Raw genomic sequence first — 18982 nt, forward strand, 5'->3', positions numbered from 1 at the left:
TGTCATTTATTTAATGTTTTTCTTTACAAACAAGACATGTTTCATTAAGAGTTTGTTTTTTTTTTAAATGAAGAGATATTGTTGTTGTTTATTTGTCCTTGATATTTCTTTTTTCGTTCTTTTTATTTTTAATAAAACAAGGGGGCAGGGACGAAGAAACGATTTCATCTGTTTCTGAGGTTTATTTCAAGTAACGTACTCTAGTCCCTAGATGCACACACGCGCTGCTGTTTTTCAATTAAGCGCAATTTTTGACAATTACTTCTTAACTTCTTCAACGTAATTCGCGGGGAAATATTAACCATTTTGAAGCACTCAACCTCAATCTATACTCCTATTAAACTTCAAATCCCAACCCGTAACTCGAACTCAAACCCCACCCGTAACCCAAACCCTAACCGTAACCAACCTCGAACCCTATACCTAACCCGAACTCAATCCTAAGAGATGTTTCATTAAGAGTTTGTTTTTTTAAATGAATAGATATTGTTGTTGTTTATTTGTCCTTGATATTTCTTTTTTCGTTCTTTTCATTTTTAATAAAATGAGGGGGCAGAGCCCGAAGAAACGATTTCATCTGTTTCTGAGGTTTATTTCAAGTAACGTACTCTAGTCCCTAGATGCACACACGCGCTGCTGTTTTTCAATTAAGCGCAATTTTTGACAATTACTTCTTAACTTCTTCAACGTAATTCGCGGGATACATATCCACGAGGTCGTCTTGACGACTTTTGCACCAGCCTTTTTCGTACGTATATATTAACGTTTTTCTAAAAAAGGTTTTATTCACTTATTATAAATTATGGCATGCAGATTAAAATTTATTCATCCTTATCAAATGGTTTGCTCCGGACCAACTATGTCGGGAAAATCGACATTTGTATTTAAATTGTTGGAAAATAGTCGATTAATGATTGAGCCACCTCCAGATCGTATAGTTTATTGTTATTCTATGTATCAACCAAAATTTGACGAATTAAAAAGAAAAATTGGAAATATCGATTTTATAAAAGGTTTACCGCCTAATGACGAAGATTTCTTCGATAGGACTAAAAATAATCTGTTGATTTTCGACGACTGACATCATCCGAGTGTAATAGTAGCAGTCAAATTTCTGATTGGTTTGTCAAGGGGTCTCATCATCTCAATACCTCGTTGATTTTAATTACGCAGAACCTCTTCGCTAAGGGGAAAGAGGCCAGGACAATAAGTCTTAATTGTTCTTATATAATTATCTATAAATCTCCGAGAGATTCGTCCGCTGTTGAATACCTAGGACGGCAAACGTTTCCCAAAAAGAAACATTTTTTAGCTAAAGCCTATGAAATGGCTACGGAGAAACCGCAGGACCAAGATGATAAACTTCGTTTAAGGAGCAATGTCCTTCCTTCTGATGGTCCTATGATAGTTTTTGTCGAGGATTAAATTAACGTGAACTCGCCAAAATAAATTATTTACCATAACGATGGTACCCCGATCACTTCGTCCACACTATCCCTTCTTACACGTTTTAAAACATAGTAAACAAAGAAAAAATATTCTTAAAAATAGTAGCAATGCTCAGATAAAAGCTATTTGCAATATTTGTCATAATATTACAACTGGAGGCTTGCCAATCACCAAGGCTCAAAAGGCAAAACTTAGGAGTCATAAAAGGGTTATAAGAAGATTAGCTTTGAAATCTTTGTCATTAAAAAAGAAACGTCGTTTGATGACGAATCAAACAGGAGGATTCTGGCCTTTACTACTAGGAACATTGGTACCTAGTGTAATTTCGGCGATTAACGCTGCACGATGAAAAAAATGATACTAGTTCCGGCTTCGACAGTTTTGTCGACCGTACATAGAGAACTATCCGATTTAGACAAAGAAATGAGTGAAATTCTTGAAAAACCAGGAACATCCGAAACAAAATTGAGAGAATATTTGACAACGCTACAAAAGTTTCTAAACGTTAAGAAATTTGTTGAACCACCGACCGTAAAATTAAGTCAACCCTCTATTGTACAACCATTGCCAGTTCCAATGGTTCCCACATCGACACCTAATCTAATACATACAATGCCTCCAAATATAATTCCATCAACACCTACAAATGTGATGCCAACGCAGTCACCAGCAGTAACAGCACCAGCTCCGCCATTTACATTTACTGCTCCAGTATCTACTGTATTACCAAATCCTGAAAGGTTTAAAAAGAATAGGAAAAACAGTATGGCCCAAGTAATTCACGAATATCAAGAACTGAAAAAATTGTACTCTCCGCTTGAACTAAGAAGGAAACCTAAAAAAAATTCCAAACCAAAAGAAGAAGAATCAAACATAACTGTAAGACGACAAAACAAAAGACGAAAGACGGAAAATAAATGGATCGATTTATACGAATAAAGTTTATTGATTACAATACATGTCTTTATGATTTAATAAATGATTGCACATAAACAAAAGTACCATTGCTTCGTTATACATTAAATCATGAGGATTATATAAGTCTTGAATAATCATATCTAGGGTATAGCCGTTACACATGTTAAATAAATAGAAAATACAATGTAGTCCACACGTTTCTGACAAAGGATATTGTATAGGTACGTTGTTAAAATACCATTTACTAGCGTAAAGGTTAAGGTCTACAAGATTGTAGTAAAAAGGATCATTTCCGTAAGAATCAAAAAAGGTACCTATTCCATTATCTACGTAGATTGCTAACCAGTGAAGGCCTCGGCTTGATTTTGGTTCCGTATTCAAACAAAAACAATATTTTTTCTGTCTGGGTGGTAATGGTTTTTGATCAAAGGCAAAAACACCGAGAAAAAATGGTTTTGTTACGGATTCACACGTTAAAAATTCGTTTATTTCTACGGTGTTCATTCTCCTGAGGGATTGTAAATCACGGTGCGATCTTTTGAAATTATTATTTCCGATTCAAATTCCGCGTAAACAATAGCCGTTACATTATGAACCAACGGAGACTTAAATTTCATTGATATTCTCAAGTTTCCTTGTTTATTCCGTGATAGATGGTCAGCACTAGCTTGCTCTTCCGGGGTTAAATCAAATCCGTAGAGAACGTTACCTTCTTTATATTCTTCGTAAGAAACACAATTTCCTTTATTTCTTTTGAACAAGTCCAAAGCCGTATAATTTGAAAGATACTCTCGGGAATACTCGTTAACGTTATAGTTTGGTGTAAACGGAGGGTTGGGAAATGTTTGGTTCCCTATTGTTAAGGCCAAGTAGTTTAAATTGAAATGAGCAAATTCGAAACCATTTAAACTCAGATCGCCGTTAAAGGCTGCCGTTCTAACTAAACCAATAATTACCCGGGCTGGCATTTTGTTCATAAATTCATTTTCGCGTGTAATATCCGTTAAACCACTGCTAATAGAAAAGTATTTTAACACGGTCCGGTTAATAGGGTAAATAACGTTATGTTTTTTTATGAACCATAGCGTGAGCTAACATTATTTCCGCATTTACCTTAACCTTTTTAATTAGTAAAGTTACGTCTAATATTTTAAATTTAAATTTTTGATTTGCTATTGTTGAGATAATAGCAAATTCGTTTACTGACTTTATGAATCGAAACCTAACATCTACGTTATTTAAAAGAAACTTGTCCATTCGACACACATCAAGATGTAAATCACCGATCATATCAACGGGGTTTGAGAGGGCTACGCGATTTTTCCTTTTCAACATACCATTGTTATCATTTTTATTCGCAGCTAAAAACATTTTTGCGGCGTCTACTGGATTATCTTTGTAGTACATTTTTGCAGCTAGATAGGAATTTTTTGCACTGTCACCGTAATTTAGATGCGTTTCAAAGAATGCCAAATACGGATAAGCGTTTGTCGAAGTATTAACTTGAGTATCTCTGAAAAACACATCTACTTGATTAAACAGAGCAGCGTGTAACAAATTCACAGGACCCACATCCGTTTCTAGAGCAGTTAATGCAGAACCATCATCTTTGAGTAATTTTACTCTAACTTGTAACAATGTTTTAGCCAAGTCCGTATAGAGATCATTAGATCCTGGAACAAAGAACTCAATAGGGCCTTGATCCGAAATTGATGCCAAAGGCTTGTAAATTACGTAGTCACTATTTTCAACATTGTAATTCGCCGGTGGTACCGCGAATAAATCCAGTTCTGACATCATACCCTCAACCATGTTTATTGTTTTTTAGTCCAAAAAGTCAGTCTTGGTTCGTTTTTTCTTTATGCTTCGATTTCTAGTCTTCAGCTTTCTACGGCGACCCGAACCAGTTTGCGGTTGTGACAAGTGTTGACTCGCTTTTTGTAATAAATTGGCTCCAGCTTCGCTCAAATTAGATTTCAGAGACTCTTTTAGGTTTCTACCCGCAATGTAATCACCAGCTATTTTGGACCCAGTTCTTAGGGCTTCTCTTCCTAATGCTTTTCCAACGGGCTTAAAAACTGGTGTTATAAATCTTATTAAGCTTTTAAAAATGCTCCCAAGACCATTTCCTCTCTGAAATACTGGTCCCCGGAAGTGACTAAGACCACTTCCGGTAAGAACACTTCCGGTTTGGTTCAAGTAGTAATTTAGGTATATGTTACTTCGTGTCATGTTTGAGTATGAAATGAAGTTTTATGACTGATTTGTTTAACTTAAACATAATATTCTCTCCATAATCAGTTCTCATGTCTATTTCTATCATTTCAAATGACGGACATCTTAATGGGTAATAGTCAATGTTTTGAAACCGATGGACGGCTAACGTTGTTGATTTATCATTGACTATAGGCACAACCCTTAGTAACGGAGCATAGACATCACCAACTACTTGAGGTAGTATTAAATTTGTATAAATATATAAACTTGCAGTGCCCTTGTCAATATCCGCTATACTCTTGCTAGTTGAATTTCTAAGAGGATAGTCCATTTGATCCTCGTGAAACCCTAACAATCTTCCAAGACCCGACTTTTCTTTCGTGAACAGTAGATAATAATCATTTACACATTTGATATTTACTTTTCCGTCGGGATTCAGGTTTATTTTAATCATAGATCTATGTTCCGTAGGAATTTCATTGGTCATAGCTTCGATGACGTTTTCAATGCTTGTATATTGCCCCGGTTGTATTTGTAATATCAACTCTCGAGCATTTTTATGACCTTTTCTCTTCCTGATGTAGAAAAAATTATTGGAACTATCTAGGACGAGAGGGTCCTCTTTCTTTCTTTTAACGAGTTCTTCGGGAAACGTAAATCTTTCTTTTATCCATTCCATGGAACTCAATCCTAGGATTTTACCCATCTCCTCAGGTATTTGAACTTCATACCCATTTTTAGCCCTCAGGGCGCAAAAAGCTTTTTAATTATCGTCACTATATGCTTCAAACATGTATACCGAAGATCGTATTTCCGGTGGTATGGTATTGTTCATAGTTTTTAATAAATTTTTGTACGCGTCGTAACCATCTCCACGTAAAGTTCCGCCGGTAAATTGCACCTTAAATTGATCCCAAATATTGTCCGTATAATCGTAGACTCCGGCCCTAAAATAAAGATAGTCTGCAGACACATTATCCCAAGCTTTAGGTAAAAATGCTTCGGCTAAACCCACATGCCAGTTTCCATTCAAATGCAATGGAGCTGGTAATTGAACTTTAAAATGAGATTGCGTGTTTCCCGGAAACACGTTCATAGAAGCCGTACTCACGAGAGTTACGTAAAATGAATCGTTCGACATGACTCGTTAACTTTAAATGTTTTTTATTTTTCAATTACTATTCTATATATTTTACAAGATAACTTTTTGAAGTTCACATTCGTAAAAAGCTCCCCTTATTTCTTCATCATCAAAGTCCTTCACAATATAACAAACGGGGTTTCTGTACAGAATTTTTGAAATGATAAATATTTCCTTGGTCCAGTACCCTTTGTAACCCTTTTCGAACAAAGGTTTGTTTTTTGATAGCCTAACAAGATCACCGGTCTTTAACATTGGTGGTTTTGCACTAGATTGTTTACCATACAGACGTTTCCACACTAAATGCTCATTTTGCATATTGACATCAACAGGAGCGAAACCAGTACTTGAATGTACAGTTGAATTGTAGGCTTTCATTATTTTGGGTAAGGCATCAATGTAATTTAGTTTCTTCGTTCTAGTTAATAACTTGAAGATTTTATCCTTTAAAGTTCTATTAAACCTTTCAATTACTCCGGATTTAATCGCACCTACACTAGTATAAAGACTTATCCCCTCTTTTCTTAAATAATCTTTAAACAATTTTGATAAAAATTCGCTACCTTGATCAACATTAATTCTTAACGGTTTTCTTTCTTTAATAACTCTCCGCAAAGCTTTCAAAACCTCTTTACTAGTTTTATTTTTCAAAGGAAGACTCCAAGCATATTTTGAGAGGATATCAATAATAGTTAGAATATATTGAAACCCTTTATTATATTTCTTAAGATTTCGTAGATCGATCAAGTCGCACTGAAATACTTCATTGGCTGTTGTAACGTAAGTACGATTTCTTGGAAAGTATATCCTCCTTGCTTTGTGACTGGTATATGTTGGTTGAGACTGAAGCCATGTCTTAATTTGTTTCTTCGAAACATTTTTCACTCCTTGTTTCAATTTCTTAACGCTACCGTAACTGAGAGGACTTTCACTGTTATAATACACTCGGCTTAACTTATTTTCCATAATTACACTTTCTCAATGAAAGATTTTCTATTTAACCTTGTCAATGTACGCTTAAAGCTATAAGTTCAACCTTTATCAATTCATCCTCATCTACTATATCAATGACGTCACAGATACAATTGTAGAAGATTTAAGCCTTGGCCATGTACGTTTAATAAATTCTCGTCTCTTATCAATGACGTCACAAATACAGTTGTAGATTTTCCCGCCAATGACGTCACAGATACAGTTGTAGACAGGACTGCCAGATACCCGCGCAATGTTTTCCCGCCAGGGGGCGCGCGGGGGCCCGCGAGTTTTCCCGCGAGGGGGCGCGAGGGGGCGCGCGCGAGTTGGGGGCGCGCCAGGTGGCGCGGTTTCCCAAGGGGGCGTGGCGAGAGGGCATTGACACTGTGACCTTGACATTCTACACCTACACTCTACACCTACATTCTACACCTACGGAGGTACGAAGTGTAGCCCTATACTACTGACAGATGGCGCTCTTAACCTTCTACCCCAAAAAATCGCTGTTGTCTGCTCGTTTTCCCCTTCCGCGTTTTTTCGTTATAAACTTATGATTTAACGAACTGTTAAGATAAAATTTCATATTTCCTAAGACAAATAAGCTTCTGCTCCTTTCATCTCACTCCCAGTTAGATTTAACCTTGTTAAAACATAATCAGATGAATTTGAGTTACAATGTCGTAAAATCCTGTGCATACAGTTACCTAGGAGTGATAGACACATTTTTACCGATGTCTAGAGATGATCAACTTAAGCGAAATTGTTTTACGTTTGAACAAAAATACCGCTTCCAGTAGTGGGTTTATAGTACTCCTTGTTTGTGTAAGATTAGTGTAGCTGTATAGAGTAATCATTATAAACGCTTAAAAATATATTTTCAAAAATGAAGAATATAGAACATTTATTTTGTATCAAAAAATATTTAAGTGCTTAGATTGCTTTAGAAAAATCCAAACGGCTAGGTATTGGTAAAAAAGACATGTGTAAGCTATTTGTAGATGAGATAATGTTTTACATGTTTTAAATGAGGCTAAAACTTCCACTATTGTGTCTAAAAAAGTTGTTGGCAAAGTATATTTTTTAAATATGACGGAATTGCGGTTGATATGATAGCGCCCTATTTGCGAAAAAAACCTTTTTTTAAACAGTTGAATCACTCTTTGATAGAATTTCAAGAGAAAAAGTTGAGCGTTAAATTTGCTCGATTAATTTTGTTCGGAAAATAATATATTTAAGCGCTACGTATTACTGAAGGAGATTGATTTTGCCAATCTTTGTGAGTATTTAACTGTTTAATAATTATTTTGGTTAAGTGGGAGCCTAGCTTATGTGTGATTGGGTTGTGGCTTCCATGTTTTGGGGACATTTGCTTTTTGTGTGGCGAGGTATGATTCAGCTATGATATGGACAAATGTTACAAATCATACTGGTAGACTAAGAATACGGTTGAGGTATAGCGAGAGAGTAGAGTTTCCACCGCAATTGAGAGATATTGAAAAGGCTTGAACAATAGACTATTTTAAAATTGAATTCCTGCACTTGCAAAGAATTAAAAAAAGCGATAGATGCATATATTTAGGTTGTTTAAGGGGTAGTGATAGTCATCTCCACTCGGAGAGGTAATATTTTGGCTTTCCCAACTTGTTATTGTAGTACATTTCTAAGTTATTAATAATTACTTTACTTATGCAGTATCCATATTTAAAGCCTAAAATATAGGAGAATAAGACCGATAGATGGCGAGCACGAGTTTTGAAATTAAAAGCCACTCCCATAAAACATACAAAGTAGTCGAGGATGGGTCGGGAATTTGCTACGTTCAACGTTCTTCTTACATAAATCCGTTTTTGTTAGCATTCATGATGCAAGTCGAAGAAATTGTTTTATCATCGTACGTTAGCCGCGTTGTTGAAGGAAATTGGTGCCATTTTTTTCCGCCGATTTGCCATTCGGTGGTAGAAAGTCCTTTGTTGTGGGCGTAGCGGTCAAGATTCAGAGATAATGGAAGTTTTGTCGTTTTATAATTTATTTTTAAATTAGAATTCAAACAGAATTTAAAACTAAGCATAAACTAAATGAGAATTTAAAACTTAGCATAAACTAAATTAGAATTTAAAACTTAGCATAAACTAAATTAGAATTTAAAACTTAGCATAAACTAAATTAGAATTTAAAACTTAGCATAAACTAAATTAGAATTTAAAACTTAGCATAAACTAAATTAGAATTTAAAACTTAGCATAAACTAAATTTGATTTAAAAACTTATTTAAAAGTTAAAGATACCAGATAATCAGAGATTAACAAACATTAAAGCTTCTGATATGGAAGCCAGCGAATATGATAGTCAGGATATTAGCATAGACGATAGTCAAAAACTAAGTTAAAATAGCCATCAAGATAATGAAGACCAATGTTGGAATCAGGAACCAACAATTAAGCTGTCCCGAAAAAGCAAAATATGCCATTAATTCGACCATGTGAGAGATGGGTTTGCAACGTGTAAATTATGGCTAGCACTGATCAATTCCGTATGTGGAGACACTTCCGAGTTTGAGGTGGCACTTAAGTCATAATCACACTAATGAGTTTAACCATATTCAATCCGAAAAAGCAAAACAGCTTAACAACCTATTTGAGGCTTACGGCAAACTGACCCTCTTCTCACCGAATAACCTAAAAGCAGTCAAGAAAACCAACTCCAATGGATGCATGATTGCTTTGGATTTTCAACCATTCAGTATTGTGGAAGATAAGCAAGTTATACAAGAGTGTGAACCACGATATTGTATGCCTAGCCCAACAACCTTTTCGAGATCTGTGGTTCTAAAACTCTATGAGACAATGATAGAAAGCATGAAAAATGATTTGGGAAAAGCCTTTGACGAAAGAATTGAACCCATCTCCTTTGCAACTGAGTTTTGGAATAGTATATGTAATGACTGTTTCCTCGGCATCACAAGTAATTTTCCAGCAAAAGACTTTGATCCTAAACTAAACAACATAGCCTGCCAGCCTTTTGATGAAAAACACACTGCTGTTATCATAAAAGACGTCAGCTGAACATCGAGAAACCATTCCTATATATGTGGTTACTGACAATGCATACAACATCATTATGGCCATCAATATTTCAAAGTGGGCCCACAAACCCTGCTTATGTCATACTTTGCAGTTACTTATAAATGATAGCATCGGAAAGCTAAATTTAGGAGGCATTTCCGTAACCGATATTTTGACGAAAGCTCGGACCTTGGTCGGTCATTTCAAAATCAGTGCTCAAGCGGATAAGTTACTTAGCGATGCTCAAGTTAACATGTTTGGGGTATCTAAATACAAAACCAAACAACTTGTTCAAACGTCAAGACGCACTGGAATAGTCAATTTTATATGTTACAACGATTGTATGATCTGAAACTACCGCTTTCACAAGCCCTGATTTCAATTAGAAACATGGACAAACTATTGAATAAGAAATGAGACATTATAAATACTTGAATCGATGTCTTGAAGCCGGGTCTCGTACATAATCCCCCTGGACATAATACCCCGGACAAAATCCCCCTATTTTGGATTTGCCAAGACTTTTTCCCTCCGATTCTAGACGTGTTTGTGAAAACGTCCAGGACAAAATCCCCCAAAAGGAAAACTGTTCAACAAAATCCTACCGAAAGGATCATTTTATTGAAAATCCCCCGAGATAATAGGCATTTAGAAGTAAAGGTAAACGGAAGCCCAAATCCAAAGATTATGTTTGATAATAATGCAAAAATAATATAATTCACAAGAGTGAAAAGTATTGCAAACAATGTTACTAAACCAAAAGAAGTAAACTACTGATTTTGTTTTTTATTATTTCCAAAATTCAGGTTTCTACCAACGAAATTTGTAAAGTAAAAGTTATCATTTAAAGCACTCATAAGAAGCCAGCCGGTTTTTTAGTACCGTTAGCCACCGAAACCTAACCTAACCTAACCTAACAGTAGTGTTTTGGAAAAGGCATATTATTGGAGAAGTCAATGAAGCTAAACGTCAATATTTTGGAAAAGGTGTAACATTGTTAAATGATTTATAATATATTACTAACCTAACTTAACCAAACGTAACCTAACATAACCTAACCCCGCGTCATACACCATGCACTTAGCAAAATAAGTCGCTTTGAAGTACAATGCAAGTTTTTTATTTTGTTATTAATTTTTACAAAAATATTTAACCCATTCTTTATGCAAATGATATTCTTGACAAATGCGCTTTTTTTTACAAGAATGCATGGAAAGTTTTACCAACCGACATTAGAAATATTTCCAATGATATTTCTTTCGAATGATACCGTTAGTAGTAAGTTACCACACTTTTAGGCATGCAAATTAGCCAACAATGATCCAAATTTGCATAATTCAGAAATCCCACTTTTGACTATGCAAAGTAGGATCTAAATTTGCATAATTCAGAAATCCATACCTTAAACCATGCAAAGGAACCGTATCACACCTGTCAATCAAAATAGTTAATAAAAGCAATTAGTACATTGATGAATAAGTCATTAGCAATAAATAACTTGACAAGTAAACATGGCAATGTTAGCACCCGCTTACGATTCCTTTTACATTACTTTACCTAGTAATGCCTCGATGCAATTATATCCTGAAAATACTAAAACAAGTTATAGGACGGAAGTACCTACAACGTATAATTTATCGGAGGGAAATTGGGAGGTTGGATTGTCGGAAATAAATATGCCTTCAAAGTGGGATAACATAACTGATTGTTTTGATGAATTTGTCGTTAGATCGGTGGATCTTGATTATGAGTACGAAATGGGGGAAGGGGGTTGTGGTAAATTGGGTAATATAGTTAGGGGACCGAACGACGAACCTACTAGTATATACCAAAAATTATTCGAAACGTTTAAACAGTCAATAACAACAAAAGCTAGGGATGATATAAATTTTGAACTAATGACGAAAGAGGGAATGACATTTATGCAAATTAAAATTAACGGAGACAAACAAACGGCTATTAAGTTTCCTAAAGAATATGGAAAAGTACTTGGAATAGCGGAATTAGATTGGGATCGATGGATTGTTCGGGAAACATATATAGCTAGTAATCCTTTAGACACTGCACGAGATCAATTAGATACCAGAAATTTGGGTAAATTCCAAGTCAAACAATTTGTTCCAAGGGACCGAAATAGACCCGTTGACGTAAATAAAGATGTTAATAAAGCATCAATCGAAACGAAAGCTTATACGATACCTCACGGTACGTATGAAAGTATAGATACTGTACTCGAAGCAATGAAAATGGTTTTACCCGAATCGAAACGAAAATATTTCGATTTTGTGTATAATAAAACAGGAACAGTAACAATCAAATGCGGGGTTGGAATTGTTAAAGAGAATACCCCATGGCATAAAATTACCGTAAATGAGGCAAAATATATGGATTATTTTTCAATTACATTTCCAAAAGATAATCCCGGATTAGGTTACATGTTGGGATTTGATAAGAGTCAAGTAGACACTCCGTTGAGGAACAATACGGAAAGTAAACATCTCGGAGATATAAATAGAGGTGTACAAACTTTATTCATTTATACGAGTCTCATATACCCCCAGGTAATAGGTGACTCTTGGGGTGGGCTTTTACGTACAATTCCAAGACCTGAAAACAGTCGAGATAATAAACCTCACGTGTTAACATTCAATCCAATTAATTATTATCCAGTACGTACACCCAATTTTAATTTAGTTGAGATAGATATAACGACAGATTCGGGAACGAAAATTCCATTCAAACTCGGAAAAACCGTTACGACCTTACATTTTAGAAGGATCCGTAATCACTAATAATGTCTGTACGGAATAGATATTATAATTATTATTTACAACAATCGGGCGAGGCGTTTGTTGGGCCAGTATTTCAAAGAGGAAACGGGTTAGGATCTATATTTAAGAGTTTAGTTCGCTTCATAACCCCCATACTCAAACCAGCAGCAAAAGCTGTTGGACGAGAAGCGATAGGTGTCGGAAGTAGATGGTTCGGCGACATATCAACGGGAGCAGATCCTAAAAGCTCTTTCAAAAAGAATATTAAAATTGCGGGGTCTAATTTATTACATAAAGCGGGTGATAAAATAGGGGAAGCGCAATTTGGGAGTGGAAGACGTAAAAGAAGAAAAAGAGCCAGTAAGCTAGGAAAGAGAAAAGTGAAAAGAATAAGGAAGAAGACTGATTTTTTAGCTTAAAAGAAGAACCCTAAATATCTAAGGGGGGTATAAAAGTAGAGAATTTACACGAGTAATAATTAGTTTACGCTTAAACAGTGACAAATAAAGGTATTAAAAAAATGGAAGGAATGATGTCAGAATTAGATTTTTTCGCTAAACCCGTCTCTAATTTGAATATTGTGGCCAGTAACGACATACAACTACAAACTGTTAACGCTATAACGGATGGTGGTCCATTGGAATTTTTTATTCCCGGAACACCTGATAGTTATATAGACACTTCAAAAATTAAACTGTACGTTAAGGCTCAAATATTAGGATTTAACACAACTGATAATAAATGGGTAGAAATCGCGGGAAACGATAAACTCGGACCGGTTAATTTAACCTTATGGAGTTTATTTGATCAAATAGAAGTTATGTTTAACGATACCCAGGTTCAAGTCGTGAATAATTTAGCCCCATATATCGCATATTTCGAAACAATGTTAAATTATGGGAAAGAAGCTAAAGACACGCAATTGGCGTTAGAAATGTTTTACAAAGATACAAAACTAACAAATGCCGATTCACACCATGCCGAGAATAACGGAATGAAATCTAGAAGAACCAGAACCGGAGCATCTAAAATATTTGAAATGATAGGGAGATTACACGTTGATGTATGTAAGATGAACAAGTTCTTATTGAACAACGTTGATATAAAGTTTAAATTTATTAGATCAGCGGATACTTTTCCAATAATTTATCAACCTGGCGCTGCTGCTGCTGATCCAATTACTAATTATAAAATCGTTATTAAATCAGCTTCTTTATTTGTACGGAAAATAAAACCAAACTCTGAAATTATGCTAGCGCATGCTATGGTTTTGGAAAAAACACCGTGCGTGTATCCCATTAATCAAACTGTAGCAAAGTATTTTAGTATCGAAACCGGGAACAGTGACACGATTAAAGAAAACCTATTTTTAGGTAGAATTCCTAATCGAATGATTATCGGATTCGTTAAAACATCAGCCTTCAATGGGCGTATATCTCAAAATCCATTTTATTTCGAACACTTAGATTTAAACTTTTTATCAGTTACAGTAGGGAATAAAAATTATCCAGATCAACCCTTCACACCGGATTTTACTCACGATCAATACTGTAGGGAATACGCTTCCTTATTTACGGCTCTAGATATGTATGGGAAAAATAAAGGAAACTACATTAGTCTTTTTGATTATCCTAGAGGTAACACTCTATACGCTGTTGACTTTACTCCGGAAGAGCAGGCTAGTGCCGAGCACTGTTCTTTAGAAAAACACGGTAGTTTAAGGTTGACTATACGTTTTAACAAACCACTCACTTTCGCGGTAACAGCCATAGTATACGCCGAGTTTGAAAACGAGTTATTAATAACGAGGGATCGTAACGTTTTGTACAAACTAGAGTGAGAGTATGGACGAGTACGTTTATTTACCAACTCGAAAAGATAATAATCTTCTCGTAACAGCTAGAAATAACAAAAGACACGTAACTATCGTCGGTAATTGTTGGGATTTTAAGGAAATTAAAAAGGTGTTGAAAGAAATATAAAATTAAACGTCTCCAACGAATTAGCGTCAAATGATCGCGTGAAAATCATGAAACAACAACAGTACAATCTCTCCGATAAACAAACTATCGAGATAGCCGAAGCTGGCGATGATCTAATTATTTCCATTTCCGATAATGCGAGAACGGAGTATATGGTTACTATTAGTAACAAAGTATATCAAAACTTATGGTTGCTGGTGGATTATATAAACTTGTTTTTCCAAGACGTCTTACCCCGCTTCCACAGTACCCTACCGGAAAATTTTCAAGTTGAAGGTTACGTATCTGGAACCGGAACAAAGTATATCGACATTCGACAATACGTATGCGAAAATTCGAATATTCATCGTTACGATTTACTGTGGATGGCTACGTGTAAAGGATTTTGTTTAAATAAAACCACGTGGAGTCGATTGAAACAAATAAAACCGGAATTGGACCGGCAATTGGAAATAAAAGCCAATACCAAGGAATTATTCAGAACAATGATTTTGCGAGACATTACCGAAAATTTACTGGAAAAGACCAACTGCTGCGGTAATCTTAATTGCCAAGGCGAAATCGAGCACCACGTATCCTGCACCTCAAATTCGAATACGGACTTGAATATCCTACAAGCGATATCGATGTTAAATAAGACGAACCTGAAGAATGAGTTTGAAAAACGATTTGGAGAGAAGAACGAAAATTTGGATCAATTATTTCTTATTATTACCGACAATGTATCGGAATTGAAAAGAGATGTTTTTTACAATTACGTTTGATAAATAAAAAGCTTATTCACAGATGGTTTTTTTCTTTATTACCCAAATACCTTCTAAGATGGTTAGTAAACGAATAGCGCGTAAAATCGAAAATATATATTACGATCCGCAACATCCCGCGAGTTTAGGATCGGTGCGAAAATTACAAAAAGCTCTACCAAATGTATCAAAGGAAGATATCGAACAATGGTTGATTTCCCAGCCCGCGTATACGAAACATAAACCAAGAAGAAAAATATATCCTAGAAATCAAACGTACGTCACTAGTATGAACGAGGTTTTCCAATGCGATTTAATCGATTTACCCCAATTATCCAAATACAATAGCAAATATCGTTATATTCTAACCGTTATTGACGTCTTGTCGAGATACGCGTGGGCTTTACCGTTAAAAACAAAGGGGGCGAAAGAAATTATAAAAGCTCTCGGTACAATCTTTAAGCAACGTACACCTTCGAGGTTAAATTCCGACGAAGGAAGCGAGTTTAAAAACAAAAAAGTGCAAGCCTATCTTAAAAGTAAGGATATCCATTGGTACGCTAGTTACGGTAATTTAAAATGCGCCATGATAGAAAGATGGAACAGAACATTGAAAACGCGAATGTTTCGATTAATGACGAGAAATAACAATTATAATTACACGAAACATTTACAAAAAATTGTAAATGGATATAACGCCACTGTTCATTCAACAATCGGTATAGCTCCGAAAAACGTAAATATAAATAACGAACATTTAATATGGAAACGATTATACTACAAGAAGAAACGTACAAGCAACAAGCCAAAATTTCGCAAGGGTGATTTGGTGAGAATTACGTCCGACAAAGGCGCCTTTGGTAAAGGATACACTGGATATTGGACGAATGAAATTTTTGTCGTGCATAAAGTACTACTACGTACTCCAACTGCTTACATAATAAAAGACGAAAACGACGAAATAATAAAAGGATCATTCTACGAGCCGGAATTACAAAAAGTCGCTAAATGAATACGGAAGAATTAAACCTTTTTTTAAGCACAGATCCTCGAACGAGACCCTACTTCATAGGAGTGTTCCCGAAAGATATTTTACCCGACCCACCAGAACGGAAACCCTATTGTTTCGTGGTCAATTCGGAACCATCCTCAAACGAAGGATTGCATTGGTTAGGAGTCTATATCGATACTAACGATAACGGTTATTTCTTTTGCTCGTACGGTAAAGACCCTAGTTATTACGGTTTTAATCTATCAAGCTACGCTTCCAATTGGTATTACAATAATTGTCAAATACAGCCGAACAGTTCATTTACATGCGGGGGACACGTTATTTTTGTTTTAACAAGTTTGTGTCACGGATTTTCTTTTAATGAAATAATACGAGAATTGTACGACGTGAAAGATAAACCTTACAACGACGTGATTATTATGTTAAATATGTGTATACATTTATTGAATCAAGAGAAAAAATGAATAAAATATTTTTTATTTTAAAAAAATTGGTACATATTCATTTAGACCATTTTATCGGTGTTTTGACTTTTCGCAATTTCATACCCGTAAGGAGACGTCTCGGGCGATAAGGATGACCGTCACCATCATCACCATCATCACCCTCCTCCTCCGGTATACCTCTGGTATATCGTCGATGTCTTTTTGATTTCGGAGTCGACGTGAGTTTAGGCCGTGGGAATGACTTCTTAATCGTCGAGGGCACCCTCGAGGGTGACCTCGGCGTTGACCTTGAGAGAGCCAGGGGGGTCCCTTGAGGTGATTGTTGTTGCGAAGGCGGCTGTTGCAATACTGAAAACGGATTAGGTGTTAGAAATTGCGGTGGTTGAACGGGTTGTTGTTGTTGTTGAACTTGGAAAACTGGTGGAATATTTGCAACGTTGACGTTAGGAGGTTCTATCAGGCTCTTCATAGTCAAATACTTTTGTAAAGTTAATAAATAATGTCGAAGTTTATCCTCCGAAGAGGTGTTTTGTTTTAAAATCCGACTCATTTCACGATCCAACTCTGTCGCTTCTTTTTCAGCTCCCGATAAAACAGCGGATTCGGGTAGTAAAACCATTCGTTTCATCTCGCTAATGAAGTGATGGTAGATATCAAGGTCGGTACCAAAGCAGCTATTAACCCGGGTAAAAATCCTCCCGCCTGTTTTATAAGAAGTTTCCGTTTGTTTTTAGCCAGACCTCTTTTATTAGCGATTTTTCTTATATATACTCGATGTTTTTTAATATAAATTCTATCCTTTTCGGGTAAAGGAATATTTCCCTTTAACAAATTATAAAACGTGTTGTGAACGGCTTTGATTTGACTTTGCTTTGCTTTTTTCAGTACCTTGGTTAATTTTCCTCCGCCACTTTGACTGGCACGTACCAATCCACGAAAAAATGGTAAATGTCTATGTAGCGGATGACGTCCTCTCTTTCGAATTTTTCGTTTAAAATTTCTTTTTAATACTTTTTTTAACAAACTGGATTTACGCTTTCTCTTAACCATTCCAACTCCTCGAACGTTCCAACGCGAAATAAAAGACATACGGAAACGATAAATAGTTTTATATACAAAATTTTATTTGTCATCGCATACAATAATCATATTTCCTTCAGGCGGAAAAATATTTGTTCTTAAACGCAAATCATCGTGAATGTTTTGTTTTAAATCGATACACAAGTAAGAATAGGGAGTACCCTTGGTAACAAAATCATACGCTCTAGTTACAAGGTTTTTATTATTCGGAAATATTTGTCTGCTCAAGTAAGTTATTTGAGACCCGTCTCGCGGATTTTTAAAAACAATTATGTACGAAGAGTTAAGACTAATGGTTCGACTCTCTTTACCTTGACCAAAAAGATTTTGAGTTAAAAGAGCGACGGATAAATTTTTATGATGAGAGCCGACGCAAAATATATTAGCGATATGGGAACTATTATAACAAGAGAATGCCAGATCATCTATTATTAGAAAATTATTAATACTTTCATCCCAAAATGAAGAATCATCTGGGGGGAGTCCTTCCATAAATTCAATGTTTTTAATTTCTTTTTTCGCAATGTCAAATTTCGGTTGATATTCTTTATAACAGTACACTATCCTGTCCGGAGGTGGTTCGATCAAACAATGGGCGTGTTTCAAAAGGTTAAATATCCACGTCGTTTTACCAGCCATAGTACTACCGGCCAGTAAAATTTGCATGGGGGCTTGGAATTTTATTCTACAAGCATCAAACATTTCTCAAAAAGTTTATTAAAATCGTCAATCCGTTTTTGAAATTGGAGTTTGTTTATTTCTCTCCAATTAACGCGATCTTCGTACGGAATAATAAAAACCACGGGGATATCGTCGAAAGTCACTTTTTTTCTTTTAGAGTTGAAATTCCGTGTTGAAAGCATCTATCGACGATTCGAGAATTAAATCGACGAAACTAGACGTAAACGTTTTGATGGATTCGTCAAAATATTCCACGATTTCTTCCTTTAATCTTCTCTTTTCCCCTTCTTCATCAGCCAGACTCACGTTAGTAATATCGAGTCCGAGAATATAATTACAAAATGGAGCTTGTTTTTGATGCACTTCGTGAGCATTAGTCTCATTCGATCCTCCCCAATCGAATAAGTTATGACAGCTGAAACACATGGTTTTTAAGCCGTCGTTTAAGTAAAAGAGACCCGACGCTGCTAGTTCCGCGGGGATAACTTCCAACTCCGACGAATTGGAA

General features: G+C 35.7%; 1 protein-coding gene and 1 long non-coding RNA gene across 2 annotated transcripts; one reads left to right on the forward strand and one right to left on the reverse strand.

The window, feature by feature from the left end:
• Positions 1-2867: 2867 nt before the first annotated feature.
• LOC149597073 (uncharacterized protein F54H12.2-like) lies at positions 2868-4179 on the reverse strand. The gene is made up of 2 exons (XM_089861439.1): positions 3575-4179; positions 2868-3381 (listed from the first exon to the last, which is right to left on the reverse strand). The coding sequence occupies exons 1-2, from the start codon at positions 4177-4179 to the stop codon at positions 2868-2870; spliced, it is 1119 nt and encodes a 372-aa protein (XP_089717565.1).
• A 399-nt stretch (positions 4180-4578) lies between these two features.
• Positions 4579-6508, forward strand: LOC149597074 (uncharacterized). The gene is made up of 3 exons (XR_016379398.1): positions 4579-5298; positions 5998-6111; positions 6455-6508. It is a non-coding gene; the product is annotated as an uncharacterized LOC149597074 (long non-coding RNA).
• The last annotated feature ends 12474 nt before the right edge of the window (positions 6509-18982 follow it).

Source organism: Phalangium opilio, unplaced genomic scaffold, assembly GCF_054372755.1.
Source record: "Phalangium opilio isolate 3A_F unplaced genomic scaffold, DU_Popi_V2 ptg000390l_1, whole genome shotgun sequence".
NCBI classification, from domain to species: domain Eukaryota; kingdom Metazoa; phylum Arthropoda; class Arachnida; order Opiliones; family Phalangiidae; genus Phalangium; species Phalangium opilio.